At 31.0% G+C, this 23,177-nt stretch overlaps 1 protein-coding gene and 1 non-coding gene across 2 annotated transcripts in view; both read right to left on the reverse strand.

Moving 5' to 3' along the window:
- LOC123303048 overlaps nucleotides 1–23,177 on the reverse strand; it is a 509,686-nt gene that overhangs the window by 115,768 nt on the left and 370,741 nt on the right. Inside the window, exons 2-3 of the mRNA XM_044886145.1 lie at nucleotides 21,545–21,667; nucleotides 12,803–12,973 (exon numbers count right to left, since the gene is read on the reverse strand). Of these exons, the coding sequence (XP_044742080.1) occupies nucleotides 12,803–12,973; nucleotides 21,545–21,667 (294 nt within the window). The remainder of the gene's footprint in view (nucleotides 1–12,802; nucleotides 12,974–21,544; nucleotides 21,668–23,177) is intronic.
- On the reverse strand, nucleotides 20,663–20,735 carry Trnav-aac. The gene has a single exon. It is a non-coding gene; the product is annotated as a tRNA-Val (tRNA).

Consider the following 23,177-nt stretch of genomic DNA (forward strand, 5'->3'; position numbering starts at 1 on the left):
TACCATCTATTGTTTATACATTGTATTAAAAAAACTATCTGGAAATGTATTATTTTTGTTTGTTTACTAAAGGACCCCGCGCACAATACATTGATTTTTGGTTTCGGTTAAAATTTTTTGAAATCTATGAATTAAGGTAGTTTGATCGTGCTGATCAAAAGTTCTTTTAGGCTCAAACCGTCAAAAACTCTTCCCTTCCGAACTACGACCCTTCAAAGCCTACATGAGATATAAATTTTTAAATATGGATGAAGGTAGTCGCCCTATTAGCTCAGTTTATTAACGCGTAATCAATCCCGTCCGCCGAATACTTAGGGTAGCGGGTTCGATTCTCGCCGTCGCATCAAAATTAATTTAATTAATAGTTGTGATGGGCTGGTGTAGTGCATGGTATATGCATGAAGGAGGTGCACTCAGCCTCTGGAATTGAAGTGCTGATAAATGAAATTATCAGCGGAAAGGTGGTAAAACATGGTATCACAATGTGTCCTTCGTGGGCTGCCAATAAAACCTAACCTAACCTATGTATTAAGGTAGTTTTTATGATTTTGATCAAAAGTTCTTATGGACTCAACGCTCAAACATGGAAAGGTTTTTGAGGGTTGAGCCCATAAGAAGTTATGATGTTGTTTATATGTCATATTGAAACAGCTGAACCGATTGGGATGAAAGTAGGCACACAAATAGTTTATAATCTGGATTAACACTAACGTTTATGCAGATAGATACTCTCAGTTTACTACCGCCGATGTCTTATACATAAGCAAATATCCAAAAATTTAACTTGTTTTGACTGTTCCAAACAAGCTAAAAGACGTTGTTTTCTGAGTTAAATTTCGTAACAAGAATGTACAAAAAGTGTCCGGTTTAAATCAGACATATGTTTTTCTTTAGTTTGTAGAACAATCTATATAATAAAAAATTATTTTTTACTTTTTAGTATAATGAAAAAACTGAACATAATTGACCTTTCACTGATGTAAAAAGTACACATGTTGTTTTATGATAATGATTAACCTCATAATGTTTTTATAACTAAGTTGTATGCTTTATAAGAAGTATTCAATTACACTTAGTAATTTTTTATTTTTAATAACAGTAATTAAATGAACTTTGTTTAAAAATAAATATGCAGTGGAACCTGGTTAATAGAGACGTCAAGAGACCTGCAAATTTCTCTCACTTATGGAGGTATTCCACTTACCCAATGTCTTAGATATGAAGGTACAAATAAATATCTGTCTCATTTACAGAGGGTTCCATTAATAGAGATCAGAATACGGGTTATTTCAGTTATAGGGATGCGATTATCAAATAAAATAACGTATTATCAATATCATTGCGGCTACCAAAACTATGAATACCGAGCCTTCTCACGAAATCTTGTGCCTTTTCTTTAAACATCAGTCCACTAACCGGAACGTTCAAGTTCAGGATATTCTGATAAACGTACACGTTTTAGTTTTCCCTGTCCTTCAGAACATTGTGATTGAATTTTATCTTTACTCTAGAGCCTAAATGGCCGAGCGGTCTAAGGTGTGTGTATTAGACTGTTTGTCCATTTAAACTTAGGTTGCGGGTTCGAATCCAGGCAGCGGCTGTGTGAACAATTATGATTAATGAGGGCGGTAGAATTGATCACATTGTCGTCGCTTGGATAAGAACGAAGTAACCGACTCCACTCACATCAAAATCTAATTTTAAATATGTTTAAAATTAAATAAATAAAGATTAACAAATAAGGATGCGGTAGGCCTCTGTTATAGGCGTATATGTCAGAGAAACGGTGGTTTAACTCCATTATTATTATTAATTTTATCTTTACTCTGAATTATTCTACAAAGAGTAGATATTGGCACATTAAATTCGACACAGACTTACTTCATCGCATGTCTTCCAACTTTCATAACAATTTGAGTCTTCGTTTCGACATCATTTCAAATAAGCATCCGTATGATGGTACAGCAAAATTAAAACTGAAGGTAATTGAGGCTCAAAATTAGATAAGTGCGTAATTTACGGATAGAATAAGAATAAGTAAGTAATCAAGCAAAACGATATTTCCAGAGGTTAATGTATATATAATTAATTGCTGTCTCAGTTATAGAAGTAACTATGACTGATAAAACCGAAAGAACGAATCCCGGATATAGAAGTTTACTTCGCCCCACTAACAGAGGTAATTAAGTGCCAAAGTGTTGGAACCTCAGCATGAGTTCCAGTTATGGAGGTTTCTCACTTATCCAGGTCCCACTTAACCAAGTTCCACTGTATATAAATATTTTTTTTTTTACTACTTAAATGTAATGAATATTCACAGCGGTATACATTAATTAATAATAACTTGGTTTAGAAAGATTATGAAATAATTGCAATTAAATTACATATAAAACATCAACAAATATACTTTTAAATATCTCACTAAGTTACAGCGTGTATCAGGACGTACAATCTAATCGTAAAAATTAGAGCTGGAATAGGATATATGTATAAAATATATTAGGATGAGGTTAGTTTAGTTATTTGTGTACCATAATTAACATTTCTCATAAAAAAATTGCAAAAAAATCACATTTTTATATATTAAAAAAAATTATTATACTTAATTAATTAATTATAATACTATAGATTCATTTTGATTACAAATTTGAAATGTAGTAGAATCACATACTTGGTTCATCAGAATTGGATAAAATTTGGATATAGTAAATAAAATTGCTTGGATTCTGATGACGTCATCAAGTTAAAAAAATCGAGTGATAACAAAGGCAAATTTGACCCGATATTATTGGAATTTTGTTTGAAACCCACTAATTTCATCTTTTCAGCTGTGATGTCATTTTTTCGGTAGCTATCACTTATATGCTTAATTCCGGGACCAAGGCACCACATTCTTGAAACCTATTAGAGCTAGGTTAATTTTAATAAAAATAAAAGTATGAAAAGTATGACCTAAATTTAGTGTAATTACATACTTGGATTATCAAAATTGGATAAAATTTCGATGTGATAGAGCAAAATTAAATTTTGCACTCTGATGATTTCGATAACACAGGCAAATTTGATCCTTTTTAAGTGGAATTTTTTTGAAACCCACTAATTTTGGGTCTTTCTTTTCAGCTGCGATGTCAGTTTTACACTAGCCACACTTACGGTTACGTGCTTAATTACGGGACCAGGACTCCACATTATTGAATCCTATTAGAGCTAGGTTCATTTTGATCACAAATTAATTTGAAGTATACTGACATAACATAAAAAAACAAGCGAATGCGTAATCAACACTATCTGTACATGATATTTCAACAATTAAATCAGTCAATTGTTTGTTTTCACTTATTATTACAACGAATCAACTATCTTTCGTTTTTTTCAAAAACGTAGCGCCTCTTTTTATAGAAACTGGTTCCTTTATATGGCTTTAACTTTTTTTGACTTCGAATTTCTGCATAAAATTTTAGAGAGAGTGTACTTAGGAACATTATTTTAAAAAAAATTGTTTTTTTGAAATTTTAAATGAGAAAGTCACCTTTATAAGAAATCAAATATACTTTCAAATATTGTCTCCACATAAGTTACAACGTGTATCAGTGCTCGTAATTTAATATTCAAGAAGCGGAATAGGATATCTGAATATAACAGGATGACGTTAGATGAGAAATGGGTAAATCTTGTGAGGAAATAAGAAAAACTATTCAATAAACTAGTAATATTCTATTTATTTAATATTATTTAAATTGTTAAAGCGGATAAAAGAAAGGATACAGTGAAACTGACTCCACAGGCGTGACGGTTAAACTATTTCATGTTAAAAAGATGATATAAATAAACTTAGGGTGGATTCTCTATTCATTAAAGAGGTTTGTCTATTTTTCTATATATATTTTCAGGTGATTTTTCAATTTAAGTTCAAAATTTGAAAACGATACAACGATACATTACTTTAATTTTAGAATTGTATGGATTGCAGTTATGACTTATATTGAAAATTTAATATTATTGTCTCCCAAATTTAAATAAATAATTATGATAATTGACATTTAAAAAATAATATTTGTGCAATTTGATTTCTTATTTTCACAAAATTTTTAATGCATTAAGTTTAATTAATTAGTGTTTTTCAATAATTTTAATTTGACATTTTCATTAACATGTAAAGAATTGCAAATTAGTCATAACAGCCTCCTTTATCGCCAAAAATTTTCACTGGAAGCGCTGGAATCGATTTTATTGTCCCTACCATGACTATGCACACAACGAATAGGTACCATTTGAAAAATAAAAGTCATTTATGGGTTTAAATCAAGCGAGAGCAAGATATTCAGTGGTCACAAATTAAAAGTTGTATAAATTAAATACGTACTCTATTTTACTTTTAATTTCTGTGACATCCTGTATACATACCAACACATACATAAATGCAACGCAAACCCACAAAAACTTTTGAAAACTTCTTGTAATTATCAAGTTTTACTATATACACATCCAGCATGTGAGTGTGTAAGTACGGGCGGTGTGTGTTTTTTTTCTTTTATTTTAGTTATTTATTTATTTTTTATTTTTTCTGAAATTATAATTAGTAAGATATTCCCTGATCCTGTTTAACTAATATAATATATTAGTAAAAGTTTGTAACCTACCAGACTAAAGATTTATAACTGAAGATTGTAATATTGTATGATTTTGTTAATGGTACAGAACGTTCTAAATAAATCAGTTTAAAATAGTTCGGCTGTTTAAGCAAGTACGGTAAATGTTCATGTTTTTGCGGTAAATGATAGTACAAAGTCCCTTGATCACAGTTTTGGGACCTCTTACAGGGCAAAAATTGTGAATTATTTCATTTTAAAATTGTGATTTTTAACACAGTAGCTTACGGAAGAATTTTCGAAACTCAATTACCGATTGAGTTTCAAAATAGTTAATCACAGATTCTCTTTAAACGTCAAAAACTAGTCAAATTGACGTATTAATTTTATCTTTTACGATATTTTTAATGCATTAAAAAACATTTACGTGATACAAATATTATTTTTATTCATAATTTTATCCATAACTTAGATTTAAATTCAATGAATTTAAAATAGTTGCTGACTTGACTCGTCATGTGACGGCCGAATTACTTTAAATATGGCAAATTTTTGCCAACAATCAACTACATTCAAGTCTTTTGAATATCGGAAAAAAAAGACCGGAAAATAGATACGAATTTGTTGGGTTGAGTTTGTGGACTATAGACGAGTTGAAAGCCTAAATGGCCAAACGGTCTAAGGCGTCAGTCTTTGACCGTTGGACTATTTAGAATTAGGTTGCGGGTTCGAATCCAGGCAGCGGCAGCGTGAGCAATTTATAATTAATGGGAGTGCAGAATTGATCGCATTGACATCACTTGGATAAGACCGAAGTAACCGATTCCACCCACATCAAAAATGTAATTGTAAATATGATTGTAATTTAATAAATAAAGATTAACAAATAATGATGTGATAACGGAGGTTAAACCCCCATTATTATTATTTTTATCGAGTTGTTTGGGTTCTCAAGCTTTAAGCCTTTGCGTTCAAAAATGGGACACTGTTACAGAAATTTTTTTCGAGTCTATTCTTCCGGATAAATCCTTCAAAACGTTTATATTACGTTTCCGTGACAAGTGCTTCTTCCCCTAAATCCGTGGCTGCATGTTTGTGTTCAAACATTGACACTCAAACAAATGTCGGACATTTAAACAATTAATTCAGTTAATTGTTATCTCCACCAATTTGTTCGTAAACTTAATAAAATTTAATACACGCTGTAAGTAAATATTATTATGAAGATGACAGTATATTTCTGATAAAATCACTAGTGCGGTAGAAGGAAAACCCATTAGGCAGATTTGCTCCGGAGAGTTTGTTTCATTCAATGTTATATGTTGTACTACAACAAATGTACCGCACATACAAACATGTTGTGATGTCAGTGAATGTGGTCTACATTTTTAAGGTATCTATCTAGTGAATGTTGGATAAATACTAATTGAATCATTATTTTTGCATATGAAATATACTGTTGCGACAGTTATCAGGTAATACTGTCAGCCAGAGAGATGTTATTATACAGAATGTTCAAAAAGTTCGAGACCCCTCTGTCTCTAAGAAAATAATGACAGAAAAAAGACCAAGACAATAGGTGTAGGATTTTGCTCGTACAATCTTATGGTAGTTCTGTATTTGATTTTGATCTTGACTACGAGAATCACGTAAGAACAAAGATGCTTGTTGAGAAATCAATCATAATCAATCATAATGACGGATGCAATGAATTACCTTAAATAGGTCCTGTAATTATTAAGGATGTATGAGCATGACAACAATGTTTGATTTAAAGGCTCAAAATTTGTTTGTAGGTAGTCTTTTACTCAAAGAATATGTGGTTAAAATTTCAGCTTAGGTATCCTTGCAAATTTTTAAGAAAAAAGTCATTAAAAATCGATATAAAATACATTGGCTCTTATGGAGGAATCTCAAAAAACGACATATTTTGGAAGTTTTTGATAATTTTCATTTGGAAGGAATGAAAACAAATTTAAAAAAAACTTTTTAATAGAAAGTAAACATATTAGCAATGAATTAGAAAAGAAAAAAACTAAGTGTCACCGTCCATATAAGGGATGTAAGAGCAGGGTAAATTAAGGGTTGAAATTATTTTTATCTTATTTTCAACTTTGATGATGAATTTTGTTATAACTTCATGAATGTAGACGAAAAATAAGAATACAATTTTTCGATATGTGTCTTGGTTTTCGAAATATCGAAAGCTAAATAATTAAACAAAATTTTCAATTTTCGATATTTTGAAAATTAAGCCAGATATCGAAAAATTTTATTCTTACTTTTCGTCTTATATCGTCAAATAATAATATAAATTTATCATCAAAATTGAAAATATCTATTTTTAAATTTGTGCCCCCACTACCATGCTCATACATCCTTAATTACCTAAAATAGGTGCTGTAATTATTAATGATGAAATATTATGGAGAAAAGTCATTGGAAAACAAAGGAAATTTACAAAATTTAACCCCCCCCCCAAATTTTTTTAGTACGGAACCCTAAACTCGCACTTGAAACATATCTAAGAACACTCTTGATTGAATTACCTTCTTTAAAGCCTTTTCCAAACTGAGCCGAGTTTGTAGATCATCGGCAATTTTTTAGTTTTTCGCGTACGGAACCCTAAACTCGCACTTGAAAGAACACATGGCTAAGAACACTCTTCATTTAATTATCTTTCAAACTAAACCAACAGAATCTAAATTGGTTCATCCGTTTAGGCGCTACGATGCCACAGACAGACAGACACACACACATAGCGGTTAAATTTATAACACCCCTTTTATTTTAGTTTGGGGGATAAAAAATAGAAAAACGAAAATATAAAAAAGTATTAATATTTTCTAAAAATGTAAAGTGGATTCATGTTTTTCATTAAAAAAATATTTTTTATAAAAATATAACATAACATTAATTATAAAACAAAACAAAACAATTTATTTTTATTTTTACGTAGTTATAACTATACCTGGGAGAATCCCAGGTATCGCCTCAGTTTCGCCTCCCAGATTTCGTCACTAACAAAAAAAGACTACATAAAACTCCGCTCATGTCAACGTGCACTAAAAAGTTCCATTTTGAGATATAAGATACAAAGAAACAAGTGAAAACAAACAATTGACTGAGTTGATTGATGAAATACCATGCATAAATAGTGTTGATTACTCTATCACATTGCATTAACATATACAATTTATGTAATACATACTATACAATTTACGCCTAATTTGCGCCCTCACGGGTAAACAGTGACGTTTACGAAAAAATGCTTCAATCAAAAGTTGTTTATTTTTTTACAAGGAACATTTTTTACATTTAAACTTTTGTTTTATCTCTATCGGTTTACAAGATGGGTCCTACTTTCCCATAGGTCAAGACCCAATTGACCCATGTAGCTCATTTACGAACTCGACCTCACTTTTTACGCCCTGAGTACGCTGTAAAAATTTCATCTTGATATCTTTTTTCGTTTTTGAGTTATCGTGCCCACAGACAGACGGACGGACGGACAACCCGAAATGGACTAATTAGGTGATTTTATGAACACCTATACCAAAATATTTTTGGTAGCATCAATATTTTTAAGCGTTACAAACTTGGGACTAAACTTAGTATACCTTGCATATTACATATATGCATGGTATAATAAAAGATAAGTAATTAATACCATACAGTATGTCAATAAATCTGACAAGCCACATACTATGACGTCACGTCCGTTTTAAAATTTAAATTTCTCTCACTGGATTTGTACTTTTATAAATAAAAAGATATTAATTACTCAAATAATAGTTTAGTTGAAATGTTCAGCCAATAAAGTTACGGAAAAAAAAAATATTTGAACCAAATTTAAATTTCATGAATACTCCCTACTATCCCGATGATCCAATTTGAAAAGTATTACCCCTTACCACAAATTTTATTTGCAAATCCCATTAAGTGGTACAACCATTCAAATTTTTTATATATTTTTAGTGAAATTAATATATTTGGTACTTGTTGGTACATTGTGCTGCGTATGCTGTTTTTATAACTCATACAGTTTTCATCCTGAGCTGATGTTTGATATTTCTTTCAAAGGCTCTAGGATAGAGGATATCCTGTAGAGAACAACACGATACCTCGTGAATGAATATAGTTGAACTACCTCAGTTGAATAACTAATAATATTAATTTTTACATTGATGTTTAATCAACCAAATAAAATATATGAAAATTATTAATTATCATAAAATTATTTTATTAATTATTATAAATTTTTGTTTAATTTACTATATTTTTTAATTAATTAAATATATTAAAAAATTATTTGTTTGTAACGTATTATTATTAGCGAATTGCCAAAGGAAATGGAGCGAGCAATTGCTTTTGTAATGATAATAGTATTGTGGAAAAATTTCTTCAAATGTTCATTGATCCTACCTAATAGAAAAAAATTATATATGATTGTATATATGTATATACGTTTATGTGTCTGTAAACTCTCTAGCGGTTGCAATTTAAGCCCGATTGGAATAAAATTTGATGAAGATAAGGTATTTGAAAGATCAAGTTCGTTAATGAAAAAAATCGACAGATAAACAAAGGGAGGAGAGGGTGCCAAAGTACAAAATTTTGAATTTTTTCAAAATAAAAAATTTTTTCTATCAGTTTTAAACAAAAAAGTATACGGCAAATATGGCGTTCTTTTGCTTTTAACTCTAACAGGATGTACCAGAAGTATCGCACGCTTTTGTTGCATCAGGTAGAAAATAAAATTTTAAGACGGAAAGTCCTATTCCATTTTTTGATCCGATGCAAGGAAAGTTAGCTATTAATTTATTAATTGAAGTAGGCAGCCAATCAGAAGCATTGTAACTGAAAATTAAAACCACTTGACTCTGACGGACAGAGAAAATGATTTTTAATCTATCAAAAATCATTCATTAGTCAGTCTCCGTCAAAGTCGAGTGGTTTTAAGTTTTAGTTCAGTGTTTCTAATGGGCTGCCTATTTTACTTAATAGCTAACTATTCCGTCTCCGGATCAAAAAATGGAAGAGAACTTGTCGTCTTAGAATTTTATTTTCTCTCTGATGCAACAAAAACAAGTGATACTTCTAAAACACCCTGTATATTCTTAAAAACAAAATAATGCTTTGTATCAAAAGCGTTATGTAAATAAGGGTGTAACACAAAATTTGATTAACAAATTTTCATATCAGAAGAGTTAAATTAAAGTGTTAACATTCCCACGTGCAATGTCAATGTATGGAATCAGTAAGAAACCTCTTGAAGATAACAAGATGCAACTTTTTTAGATTTTTATACCCTGTATTTATGTATCAAGGTCTACTAAGTTTAATGGGATTTAACCTTCTTTTCTCTGAATATACGCCTATAACATAAGCCACCCACATCATTATTTGTTAATCTTAATTTATTAAACTACAATTACATTTATTGATGTGGGTGGAGTCGGTTACTTCGTTCTTATTCAAACGACGACAATGTGATCAATTCTACCACCCCCCATTAATTATAAATGTTCACTCTTCCGCTGTCTGGATTCGAACCCGCAACCTAAGTCTAAGTAGACAAACGGTCAAAGTCTAGCGCCTCAGATCGCTCAGCCACTTAGGTTCTTTAAAAATACAGATTCTAGAGGGTCCACTACGCAACAATGGTATGGTACGTTATCAATAATATACACAAAAAACTATTTCATTTGTCATACTTCATTTAAAAGTCATAAAAATAGTGAATACCTCGTTAAGCTCACAAAATGATTCAATATTTATAATTTTATAAACATTTTTAATGAAAGAAAACGTATACATTCACTAGTAACAATAACACTTTCTTTATCCTTGTGAGCAACGTGGTATGTAGCTTCTAGAGAGAAACATTTCTAATATATGTAAAACTATTTATGATTTCATCAAGAAATGAGCTTGTTGCCGGTCTGCCCGATGCTAACCATAATTACATTTAGATTTGTAACTGATTTCAAAAGTTATACAAGATTTTAACATTTACGAACAACAACACTAAGCCATACTTACTACTTTCTATATATACCGGGTATCAAAAAATACCAGTACCCCGTAATAGGGAATATTCATGTATTTTTTTAATTATTTTTAATTCATTGTCTTCACCATTATAACATTATAAAAATTATAAATACTGTTTAAAAATAAAGAATAATTTTGTGACTTTAAACGTAGTCGTTTTGGCGCTCTCTGTTGATGACGTATTAATATGTGACCTGTCATTTGGTGTCACTTCAATGTGCTGTATATTATAAGTGTAAGACCCACGTATGTACTAATTATAGTATATATCCATGGTAATACCTTACAAAATATAAGTAATTAATACCATACAGTATGTTAACAAGTTTGACAAGCCACATACTATGACGTCACGTCCGTTTTAAAAATTTAAATTTCCGTTTTAGAAATTTGAATTTCTTTCACTGAATTTGTAATTTTATTTATTAATTTTAAGTTATTAAAAAGGTATTAATTACTAAAACAATGGTTTAGTTGAAATATCCAGCCAATAAAGTTACATGACGGTGGTCAGAACGGCTACCGGCAGAAGTGAAAACTGAAAACTGTAGGTATTTTGAACTAGTAATAATAATAATAATAATGGGGTTTAACCTCCGTTTCTCTGACATATACGCCTATAACAGAGGCCACCCACATCATTATTTGTTTACCTTTATTTATTTAAGTTACATACATATTTATAATTACATTTTGATGTGGGTGGAGTCGGTTACTTCGTTCTTATCCACGCGACGACAATGTGATCAATGTTACCGCCCCCATTAATTATAATTGTTCACACTGCCGCTGCCTGGATTCGAACCCGCAACCTAAGTCTAAGTAAACAACCGATCAGACGAACGCCTTAGACCGCTTGGCCACTTAGGCTCTAATTTTGAACTAGTAATCTGATTAAAATTATTAACATTAATCTAATTTAAAGAAAAGAAAAGAAAAAAAAGAATATTTTCAAGATTGAATCGAACTCGAACGCTAGCTTCCGTTATCGAAGTCCACTGTTCTGCCACTGGGCCACTGTTCCTCTGTTGAAATGTTACACATATGAGTATAGCTCTGTATATTATTAAAATAACACGCGAATCGATAATATTTTTCCCTACCAAAATTCATTCAGCACGCCTATAGCAGTTTTCACTTGAAATAATTTCACTTGAATAGTTTCACAGATAGATTCACAGAGTTATAGTATGTGAAAATCTTAAAATCAATTTTCACGAAGCAGCCTCACTGAAACATTAAAATTGATATTTTTTCTTTTTATTGTTCCGGATCTTGTTTCATTACCCAGTAAATACAACTATTTCAACTTTTGTATTTAACTTTTTTTTCTAAAGCAATTATTTTCCGTTTAGTTTTGGGGTACCGGAATTTTTTTAGACCCGGTATATAATATGTATATAGCAGTACTATAGCGTAATATTATTATTTCTCTCTGTTTAAAAATATCCGAGAATTTATATTTAATTTCCTAACATACGGCGGTTATGTTACTAAAAATATTGTGTCAACATTATTTGAATTTATGGTACGGGAATTTTTTTGATGGGGTGAGACTCAAATGGTTTTTTTATACGAAGTATTGTTTACAGGGTGCCTCGTAACTCGATGGACACAGTTTAAGAGAGAATTCTTTGGACAATTTTAAGTCGAAAATGTCTTATAAACTTCTGTCCAAAACCCAAAAGTTAAGGAGTTATGGCCACTTTCAAATTTAACCAATAAAGTAGGACATTGTCGAGTAAAGTAGTATAATGTTTTATGAATTAAAAAGCTATAGATGATGTAATTAAGTAATAATATTTTAATAATGTTATAACCTAAATTGTAATAGTAACATGGTTTGATTTATTTAGCTGGTCAGCAAAATTAATATTTAAAATTTACGTCACAATATTTCATATTTTGACCTAGAAAGTTGAATAAAAACCAAATATTTGAAGAATTACTTGTGAGTCACGGAACACCCTGTATATTGTCTTCAGGGTTGAATTAGTAGCACTGAGAAATAATTCTCGGATAGAAGTTATTTGTACAAGAAGAAAATTTTTGAGGCCAATGTATCTTCCGAAAGTTCTGATTTATCTCCCAAATTCTCGAACCTATGTTCTGACAATCCTAATTCTACGTGTAAAGCTTTAAAAACATTGACTTACCTTTCTTCAAAACAAACACGCATGGATGATCAAAAAGGAAATCCCGGAATGAGTTACATTCTGGATCCACGTGTGGTTCACGACATAAGCATGTTGGTTTAAAAAATGGAAATGCTTGTAATGTGCGTAACGCTGCTTGACATTTCGTAACTGTCACTGTTGAACATGCAACTGAAAAAAAAGAAAATTTGATTTAGTTTTCATTTTGAAATTTGGCTCAAAGTGTTACTTCCAAAGTTAAGTCAAAAGAAAGAAAGATATTATTTATCTTATCCTTTTACTCGATTCGTTAAATTTTGATTTATTTTCATAAAACTGACGCAGTTACATTAAATTTAATATAGTAGATAATATTTTTATACCCTATACATGTGAAATTTATCAGAGTATATCAAGTCCAAAGTTTTTCATGGTTAGAAATATCGGTACTACAAACAAAATTTTGTCATAGAGGTTGATAAAATCACTTCAGTAGCCCATTTCCGTTTGTCTGCCTGTCGGTAGAAACAGGCAGTCCTTAAATTTTCAAACTATATTCAGAACATTTAAGTCACTTTGAGGTTGTAAACAAGGCGAGTGGATTCATTTGGTCTTGGGCCCGTGGGTCCATCTTGTAAAACGTAAGAGATAAAAAAGTTTAAATATAAAAAACGTTCCTTTTGAAAAAATTAACATAAACTTTTGTTTTGTTTGTCGCCCTATAAGCTCAGTTGGTTAAAGCGTGCCCAATTCCGTCCGCGATATGCTTAGGGTAGCAGGTTCGATTCCCGCCGTCATCACAAAATTAATTTAATTAATAGCTGTGATAGGCTGGTGTAGTGCATGAAATATGCATGAAGGAGGTGCCTTTGAAATTGAGGAGCTAACAATTGAAATTATCAGCGGAAAGGTGATAAAACACATATATGGTATCATAATGGGCTCTATAGCCTAAGTATGTCCTTCGTGGACAGTCAATATAACGTAACCTAACGTAACCTAACCTATGTTGTTTTTTCGTCTACTCCAAAACCGTAAAAGATAAAAGAGATAAAGAGAGTTGTAATTTGATCCTTTATAAATGTTTATCCATTAACTCTATTTCAACCATTGAATAAATTTTGTTATTTAATACTAAATTAAAATCAGTTTTGCACGAATAAATTGGGAATAATTGGTATATTTTTTTTAAAATCCTCAAGCTAATATAAAATAGCAATAGCGAAAGCTATCTAATTCAAGAAAATGTATTTAACTCGTTTTATTATTACAAAGAAAATAGCATAATACTGTCCACCCACCTACATACGTAATTGTTTTTCCTAAAGCTATATGCTATCAAAAAGTGTGGGCGATGCATACGAGTAACATTTCAATGTTAAACGTTTAAATATATACCTTGATTTGTTATACCATGTATATATGAAATATACCAAGGTATACTAAGTTTAGTCCCAAGTTTGTAACGCTTAAAAATATTAATACTAAGAACAAAATTTTGGTATAGGTGTTCATAAAATCACCTAATTAATCCATTTCTGGTTGACCGTCTGTCTGTCGTCTGTCTGTTCTTCTGTCATCACGATTACTCAAAAACTTGAACAGATATCAAGCTGAAAGGGACAAGAGTACTCAGGACTTAAAAAGTGTGGTCGAGTTCTAAAATGAGCAACATGGGTCAATTGCGTCATCTTGTAAATCGTAAGAGATAGAACAAAAGTTTAAGTGTAAAAAATATTCCTTATAAAAAAATAAACAACTTTTGTTTAAAGCATTTTTTCGTAAACATCACTGTTTACCTGCGAGAGCGCAAATTGTATAGTATGTATTATATGGGAATATCAGTTATATGTGTGTGACATGTATGTGTAATGTGACAATGTAATCAACACTGTTTATGCATGGTATTTCAACAATTTACTCAGTCAATTGTTTGTTTTCATTGTTGTTAAATTAAATTATTTGTATACATATCCAATGGAAATTTGACGATTAACTACAAATTGCAATCATACAAAACTTTAGTGTAATGTTATAGAATGGGACGTACCCGACATATATGGTAGAACAAAAACGTTTTGCCTCGTTCTTTTGATCATTGGTAATGAGCAAAATTAGTTTTGGTCCTATATTTTGATCAAGATCAAGACTATGTTTTAGTCTCGCAACACTTTGCGAATGTTTTTATACCATGTAAATATGAAATATACAATTTTATACAAGTTTAGTCCCAAGGTTGTAACGCTCAAAAATATTGATGCTATACAAAAATTTAGGTACAGGTGTTCACAGAATCATGTACTTAGTCCATTTTCGGTTGTCCGTCCGTTTAAAATTTTCGATTTTTTGCAATTTTTTGAAGGGGTACCCCTTTGAAAAAATCGAGAAAAACCCAAAAAAAAATTTTGTTATGGAATTTGATGAAACTCGGTGGATGGGGTAATTTTGATCCAAAAAGTATAAGAATCCGGTTAATTTAATGATTGGATGCACAGTTTCTGAGTTATCGCGATATTTTGATCGATTGTAGTCCATATCTCAAAAAATATTCGACCAGTTAAAAAATACACCCGATTTTTGTACTTTTTGGGTCAAAATTACCTTATATACTGAGTTTTATCAAAATTGGAGACAAAAAATTTTTTTCGATTTTTTGCAATTTTTTTAAGGGGTACCCCTTTGAAAAAATCGAGAAAAACGAAAAAAAAATTTTGTTATGGAATTTGATAAAACTCGGTGGATGGGGTAATTTTGATCCAAAAAGTATAAAAATCCGGTTAATTTAATGATTGGATGCACAGTTCCTGAGATATCGCAATATTTTGATCGATTTTGGCCCATATATCAAAAACTATTCAACTAGTCAAAAAATACACCCGATTTTTGTACTTTTTGAGTCAAAATTACCTTATATACTGAGTTTTATCGAAATTGGAGATACAAATTTTTTTTCGATTTTTTGAAAAAATTGAGAAAAACTAAAAAAAAAGGAGATTTCGTTCACTCGTTTTCTTTTACACTCTGTATGTATATTAAATATATAAAATATATAATACGTTCAGTGATTAATAAATTAATACTTCTAATATAACTAAACATCACATCATCAACACACAAAATATACACCCATTAAAAGTTGTTCAAGTTGTTGACTTTGACTTTATATTATGTGCTTGCGCTTACTATTTCAATGTTAGACTACCCTTTATTATGCTTATATCTACAGAGTGGGCTTTCACCTTTGAATCATGAAACCATAACAAATATAGGATACATTCAGTTTCCTATGTTTGCATCTCTGTAAATTAGAATGCTGTGAATACTTTCAATTGTATCAAACGTCAAATGTTGGTTGGAAATAGAGTATTCCACTATTTTTGAAAAAGTACTTCAAAATGTTGATTTTGCTAATAAAAAGCCACCAAAAATTTATTTCGGAAAAATACACACGCTTTCTTGCCAAAAACTTAAAATTAAATTTTAAACCTTTTTTTAAACTGCCAAAAACGGGTTCATCCAATTTGATGACGTAATATAACACAAATATGTTTGACAAATATATTCATAGACATCTGATTATAATAAATACTTATTATCTATGTATATATTATACCCAGCTGTCTACACTGAACTAACTGATCGTCTATGACTCATACCGCTATGACATCACAGCAGGACTTACCCGCGTTTTAGGTCACGTGATATACAGTTTAAAAATTACGATTTTTAATTTTAATATTATAAAAGAAAAATGTGCTTTTATGACTCGAAATCAGATTACAAATGCGTAAACTATAAAGACAAATAGCTTGCTGAGTCAATATTAATAAAAGAGAATTGAAAAAACGTCAAATTTAAATGAAAGACTTTGATGTTTAAAATTTGTATACAAAATTTATTAAACAAATGTGAATAATAAATAAAAATCGGAATTATATAATACGAAAGTAATATGACTTAAGTGATGGAGAAAAAAGAAAAATTTTTTCTAGAAAAAGGGTTCTTTTTTTCTGACTGGCCAGACTGTATTAGCTAAATATATTCGTTATTTAAAACATTGAATTTATTGTAGGGTAAACCAAATATGAACTAATATCGAAGATTATAATGTTTGACATGAATAACTTCGATCATTTAAACGACGATAAAGTATACATTAAGAAGATGTTGGGCGAATATAAAGTGCACAATTTTATAATTAGGATGTTGTACAGAGTACACTATTGGTGCCGCTGGCATACCTATACCAAAACATATTTTTGGAGCACGAATATTTACAGACAGTTTTTTTAATTATCTAGAGTTTATTTGTTGACTTAAGGGGAAACGATACAAATCATTTGTATGGACCTCGCCATGTCTTTTCATGGTGCCACCACCTGGCGGCGAGAAAAAAAATAATTAAAAGAAAAAATGTTTAGTTTTTTAAAAGGAACATTCTTTCTATTAAAATTTTGTTATATCTGTAACGATTTACAAGATGGGTCCTACGGACCCAAGATCCAATTGAATTATGCTGCTCATTTATGAACTCGATCTCACTTTTTACGTCCTAAGCACGCTATCAAAATTTCAGCATGATGTCTCTTTTCGTTTTTGAGTTATCGTGATGACAGACGGAAAGTCGGAAATGGACTATAAAAGTGATTTTATAAACTTAAAAAAAATGTTACAAACTTGAACTAAACTTAGTATACCTTGATATATTTCATATATACATGGTATAAAAATTTGAAGGGTATATTTAAAATAGCAAAATAATGGTAAATGTAAACATTAGTATTTCAGTTATATTGAAGAATTCACCATCGATGAATGACCCTGAGTTTGCTGTCGCAAATTAATGTTTGGGATAGTCCCCCAACAAAATTTTATTAGGAATAAAATCGAAAGTATTCATTAGTGTCTAAAATACTATGAACCCTGTACTCCCTTTCAAAAATCGTTTGACTTGTAATACACACAATACATTATAATATGCTTATGTAGTTTTGTATAAATTTGTACATATCGAGGTCTTCATACCATAAGGACGTATCTGCCAATTTGCCGATTTTGAGATGTTTTTGTCAGTGCATTCTATTGTGTCAAATTTTTGTGTTTGAAGCTAAAATAATTTTTTTATACATTATAAAATTTTAGTTTTCGGGCATGTATGTTTTCGGACTTATATGAAATAATTTTCTGGCAGCAAAAGGGGATAGTTTTCCAAATTTGGTATAAGCAATCACGATTTTGAGCTCTAGTTAGTTGACAGAATGTGTAAAAACTTATCAAAGTTGATGTCATGAGGAACGTCTTGACGTTTAAACGTCAAAAACCAAACTTTTTATGTTTTCTTTTTGGCATAAAAAGAATCTGTGATAAATTTTCTGCATGATGAAAACTTTTTTGAAGCTCAATCACCGATTAATTTTTTTTACAATTAACATTATCAGGCCCGTGCGCAAGGGAGGAATTTTGGGGATCAAAACCCCTCCCCTTGAGAATGCTTTCACATAAAATTTGAACTAAAAATACAGTCTTGTAAATGCACCCATTTATGAGACGCATTCCCACTGAAGAATCAGATATTGATGCATTTTTTGAGCTCGACACATTATTTGACTTTGCCTTTGAGTCGAGTACTCCAAACAGAAAACCTGGATTTTGGTAAGGTTATCGAACTAGTTGAAGCATATTTTGATTGAAAGAAGAAGAAAAGTTGGAGAATAGTTCAGGAAAATTTTCTAAACCATGAGCGATATCTGCGATGAATGTGGGGAATCCAAGGTTCGCGTCCTTACATACTCAATACTCGAATTTACAGACTGATTCAAGATTGTATATCAAATTTTGAACCATCGCAATACTTTATCAAATTTTGCTTGCCTCTTTCTCTATAAAATGAAAAATTTAATCAAAACTCTTACTCAACTTTCTGAACTAGAATATTCAATTTTACACGATGATTCCCGTGACATCCGAATGTCTACTAAATTCTTCGCGTTCTGTCAGTTTTACCTGCGACGAATGAACGTACCTTTCCAACCTTGCGTCACCTCAAAACATACCTTAGATAGACAATATCTTAAGATCGACAAAACAGTTTAGTCATCGTTCAACATATACTCATCGTCACAAAATTTGTACGGTTTTTACCATTCTCATTGACATTACTATAACAGTACATATAGCTATATCACTTAGAATGGTAAAACCTGAGCAAATTTTGTGACGCAGAGTATACATTGGCGCTCATACAGCAGCGAAGGAAATGGTTTGGTCCGGCCATAGTCGAACCAGAAGAAATTAGGAAACTCAGCGCTAGGTAGATCCTGGGTTTCAGTACATCAGTTGGTTATAATAGCCACTGAAAAGCGTAGCGGGGATAGAGTACAAGGGTCTATTTGGCTAGGTGCTCTGAACCATTGCTTCGAGGCCCGATGCTCGAGCATGGCCCGCTAACTTCCATACCCCCATACATTGCGGTGTAGGGGTCGATGCATACAGAGTTTTGGAGAAGATTTTTTCTGTACCTCACAGAATAAACAATGACTGAATATCACATTTTGACCTAATTAAAGGTCCTCTTACTCAAAAAAACAATTTATTGTTTTTATTGACTTTCTGACCTAACATGGAACAAAAGTTTGATTCCCTCCCTTGGATAATTCCTGCGCACGGACCCGAACATTATTCTTGAGTTATTCCATCAGGAACTGTGTTAAAAATGAACAGTTTTAAAAAGAAATAGTTCACAATTTTGGCCCCAAAACTGTGTTTATTGTAATCAAGTGACTTTGAACTATCATAAATTCACCCGGTTCACAAAAAACAGCTAAAAGGTTATGTTTTGGCAGATACGCCCTTATGGTATGAAGCCTTCGATACATATACGTATGTGTAATGTGTCTGTGTATTGTGTTTTAGTTACGTACTTAAAGTACAACCTCGAATGAATCCCAGTGGAATGTAAGATATGTAAAACAAAAGTTAATCTGTATAGTTAACCCACTCGTGACACAGGCCGGAACCTGAACCTCGTTCGTATATATCTGATATAGGTCGTATTAACTCCCATGTTTATACACCTTTACTATAAACCATGATCATATTGTTATTTTAATGTACTGTTACTGAATATTTTACTCTCATTAAGTTCCAATGTGTAACAAAAATTACAACTCACTTATATTTCCGGGAGTGGGATAGAGACAATGATATGATATAAATAACTTTTTGATTTTGAGGAAATATTTGTTTCAGAATACTTAATTCATATTGTTTTAGAATACTTAATTCAAATGTTCGATTTGATTTGTTTAATAAACTTAATAAGATTTTATTTAGTTTCACCTGTCCCGTTGTCTGTCTGTTATCAAATCATGCAAGTCAAATTTGATCCATTTCCCGGTTTCCGATTGAGCTGAAATTTTTCATACACATTTAGTTTGGATGACATTTCATGGTAAGGTTGTGGCGTCTTGATTTTCCCATCGCTTCCACCATATTTGATATGCATACATTTTGTTTAGTCTTAAATTAAAAATTTTAATAAAAATTACTATTAAAGGGACAAGATTTTACTGTACTAAAAAGTAGAAAATAATTTTATCTAGGAGAAGTAAAAGTTTGAGGCGCTTAATATCTAGAATGAATCGAAAGATAATAAGGCATGTGGAGTAGATGAGGCGTTACGATTCATTTTTGATATTTTTAAATTAAGCGCCTCAAGCCTTTACAAATAGTCGGATATGAGTGATTCATAGATAAAATTACTTTTTTCTTTGTAGTACAATAAAAGCTTGTCCCTTAAAAAGTATCTTTTAACGTTGGTTCAATAATATCATAAGGAACATTTCATTGTAATAAGAATAGTTTCTAAATAAAAAAATTATGTGTTTCCGCCCGGGATCGAACCGGGGACGTTCCGCGTGTTAGGTGGATGTGATAACCACTACACCACGGAAACGATATTTGTTAAGAATCATTAATATCAACTGATGGAGAATTAATTAAATTGAATTAATTAAAAGAGTGCTATGCAATAACGTTGTGTCGAAAGAAATGGTCTAATTAGGTGATTTTACGAACACTAATACCAAAATTTTGTTGGTAGCATCAATATTTTTAAGAGTTACAAACTTGGGACTAAACTTAATACACTATGATATATTTCATATGGTATAAAAAGTGAAAGAAAATATGGAAAAGTTTCCGTACGATATCAATGTTATGAACTTGAAATATGTAATTATCGAATTCCTCGAAATTTTTGTTTAATTAACTCATTAATTACTTTTACTTGTAAATATATTTAATAGAACTATTGGTTTTGACATTAACTTGCGTTAATAAATAAGTTTTGTAGCCACTCAACTGGAAGTTTTCAATTTCAATTTACTAACGATAAACACTATTGTCTCGTGACTAACATACTTTGTTACTTCTAAGTATTGCATTTCTGTGAACCATTGACGCAAGTATCTCAATTACATAAAAATATTTACAAAAGGTAAATATTGGCCAGTGGCAACTTGCAGTGCTTTCTATATAAACCGTAACATGATTATTGCGCCTGTACCAGCTTGGCCACTATAACATGGTGACGCTTCCTCTCCACTCTCACGCCCACTCATTTTCATTGTACATTTCGAAACCGAAAAATAGGTTTATATGACCTTAATCAAGTTTTTGCTTACTTTCATATGGAAAATCAAGGGACACTCTCTTTATAAATTTTACAGACGTATTAAAAAAAAAGAGAAATACATATCTTACCTAGTTCTGGTCCACAAACTCTTGGAATGATTTCCAATATTGCCGAACACGACACATCTTCGAAACATAATTGTCTCGCCAGTAGACAGTTTAATATAGCTATTGCTGTTTTTATATTTGGTCCTGTAACAAATAAAAAACAAAAATTAAATACAACTATTTTAGATAAAATAATATATAGCTATTAAAAATTTAATAAATAGACTTTTATTGCATCATTTAGGATCTTGGATGCCACATCTACAATGCCACAAAACCCAACCCAGTACAGGATGGGTTGGTTTATGTGGCATGGGTTTTCGGGGACGAAAAATCGATCAAGCTAAGGTTCATTTTAAGAAAACGTCGTTTTATCCGGGAAACGATTTACCCATAGATCACCCAGGTACTTCGACTTTATTTGCGAATATAAACTTTTCAATCTTCAATGTGCTGTATCTTTATAATAGCAATGTATCCAATTTTATATCTAAACAATAAGATAAATCTCCAAAGAGTCATCATGAGAAAAATTTTAGAAGATTTCCTCGTCATGTTTTTAAAGTTACCCTGCTACAGTTTTATGAAAATAAATCTCTTAACACAATTCAACGAATCGAGTAAAAAGATAAGATAAATAATATCTATAAAATACATATAACGTGTTAAATTACGTCCTTAGAATAAAAACTCCAAATACAGCCGGTATTCAAAAACAGTGAACATAGCCATATTTAAGGATGTACGGGCACCAATTTTAATAAAAGCTGGATTTTTGTTATATGGGGTGTTCTATTATTGATAGCAAAAACTTATACCATTAAATTAAGCTTATCAAGACAAATGGAAAAGCTTATTGCCAAATTTCGATCTGACGCCTAATTCGGGAGATGTGACTATATGAAAAATAAAAGGATTTATGCATTTACAGACCAATCAAACTCATTAAACGAACGGTGTCAATTTAGAATATAGAGGGGACTATTGGGTCGACAAAAACTATTTTGTTGTCTTTGTTTATAATTAAAATAAAATAATACATATTTATCAAATTACTTCACCAATACAGAGTCACTTAGATGCCTGTGATATCAACATACGGAGGGGATTGATTCAATTGTGTATATGTATGATAAGTATATGATATTATGTCGATTGTATGTTCATTGTTTTGACTTACAATCAGTACATTCTTCAAATAAGATTAAAATCAATAATGATACTTTCTATAATGTACCTGTAACGTTTCACACACATACCAGATACCAGATAGTGAGTAAAATGTTTCTTAACAATAATGAATAGAGGTTTAATTAATTTGTTATTGTTTGTCACTACACAACCAACATCCGAGTAGACAAGAGTACGAACCAGAATGAAAACCGAACAGCTTTATTTTCAACAATCAGTGGCGGATTTAAGCGGTCCGAAAACAAGCTGTCTTCGGTTTTATCTCCTTAGCAGATGGATCGTACGTATGGTTGCCACATCTGTATATTCAAACAATAGACTACAAAAAATATCATAGAATTATATCTGAAGAACTTTGGCTTACTGAATAAGCTCAGAAATAAAGAAGAAAATGTTCTTTATCAAATTTGGATCTGAGGCCTAATTTACGAGGTAATTAACCTACTCTTATATTAATCAATTA

This window comes from Chrysoperla carnea, chromosome X (genome assembly GCF_905475395.1).
Source record: "Chrysoperla carnea chromosome X, inChrCarn1.1, whole genome shotgun sequence".
NCBI lineage: Eukaryota > Metazoa > Arthropoda > Insecta > Neuroptera > Chrysopidae > Chrysoperla > Chrysoperla carnea.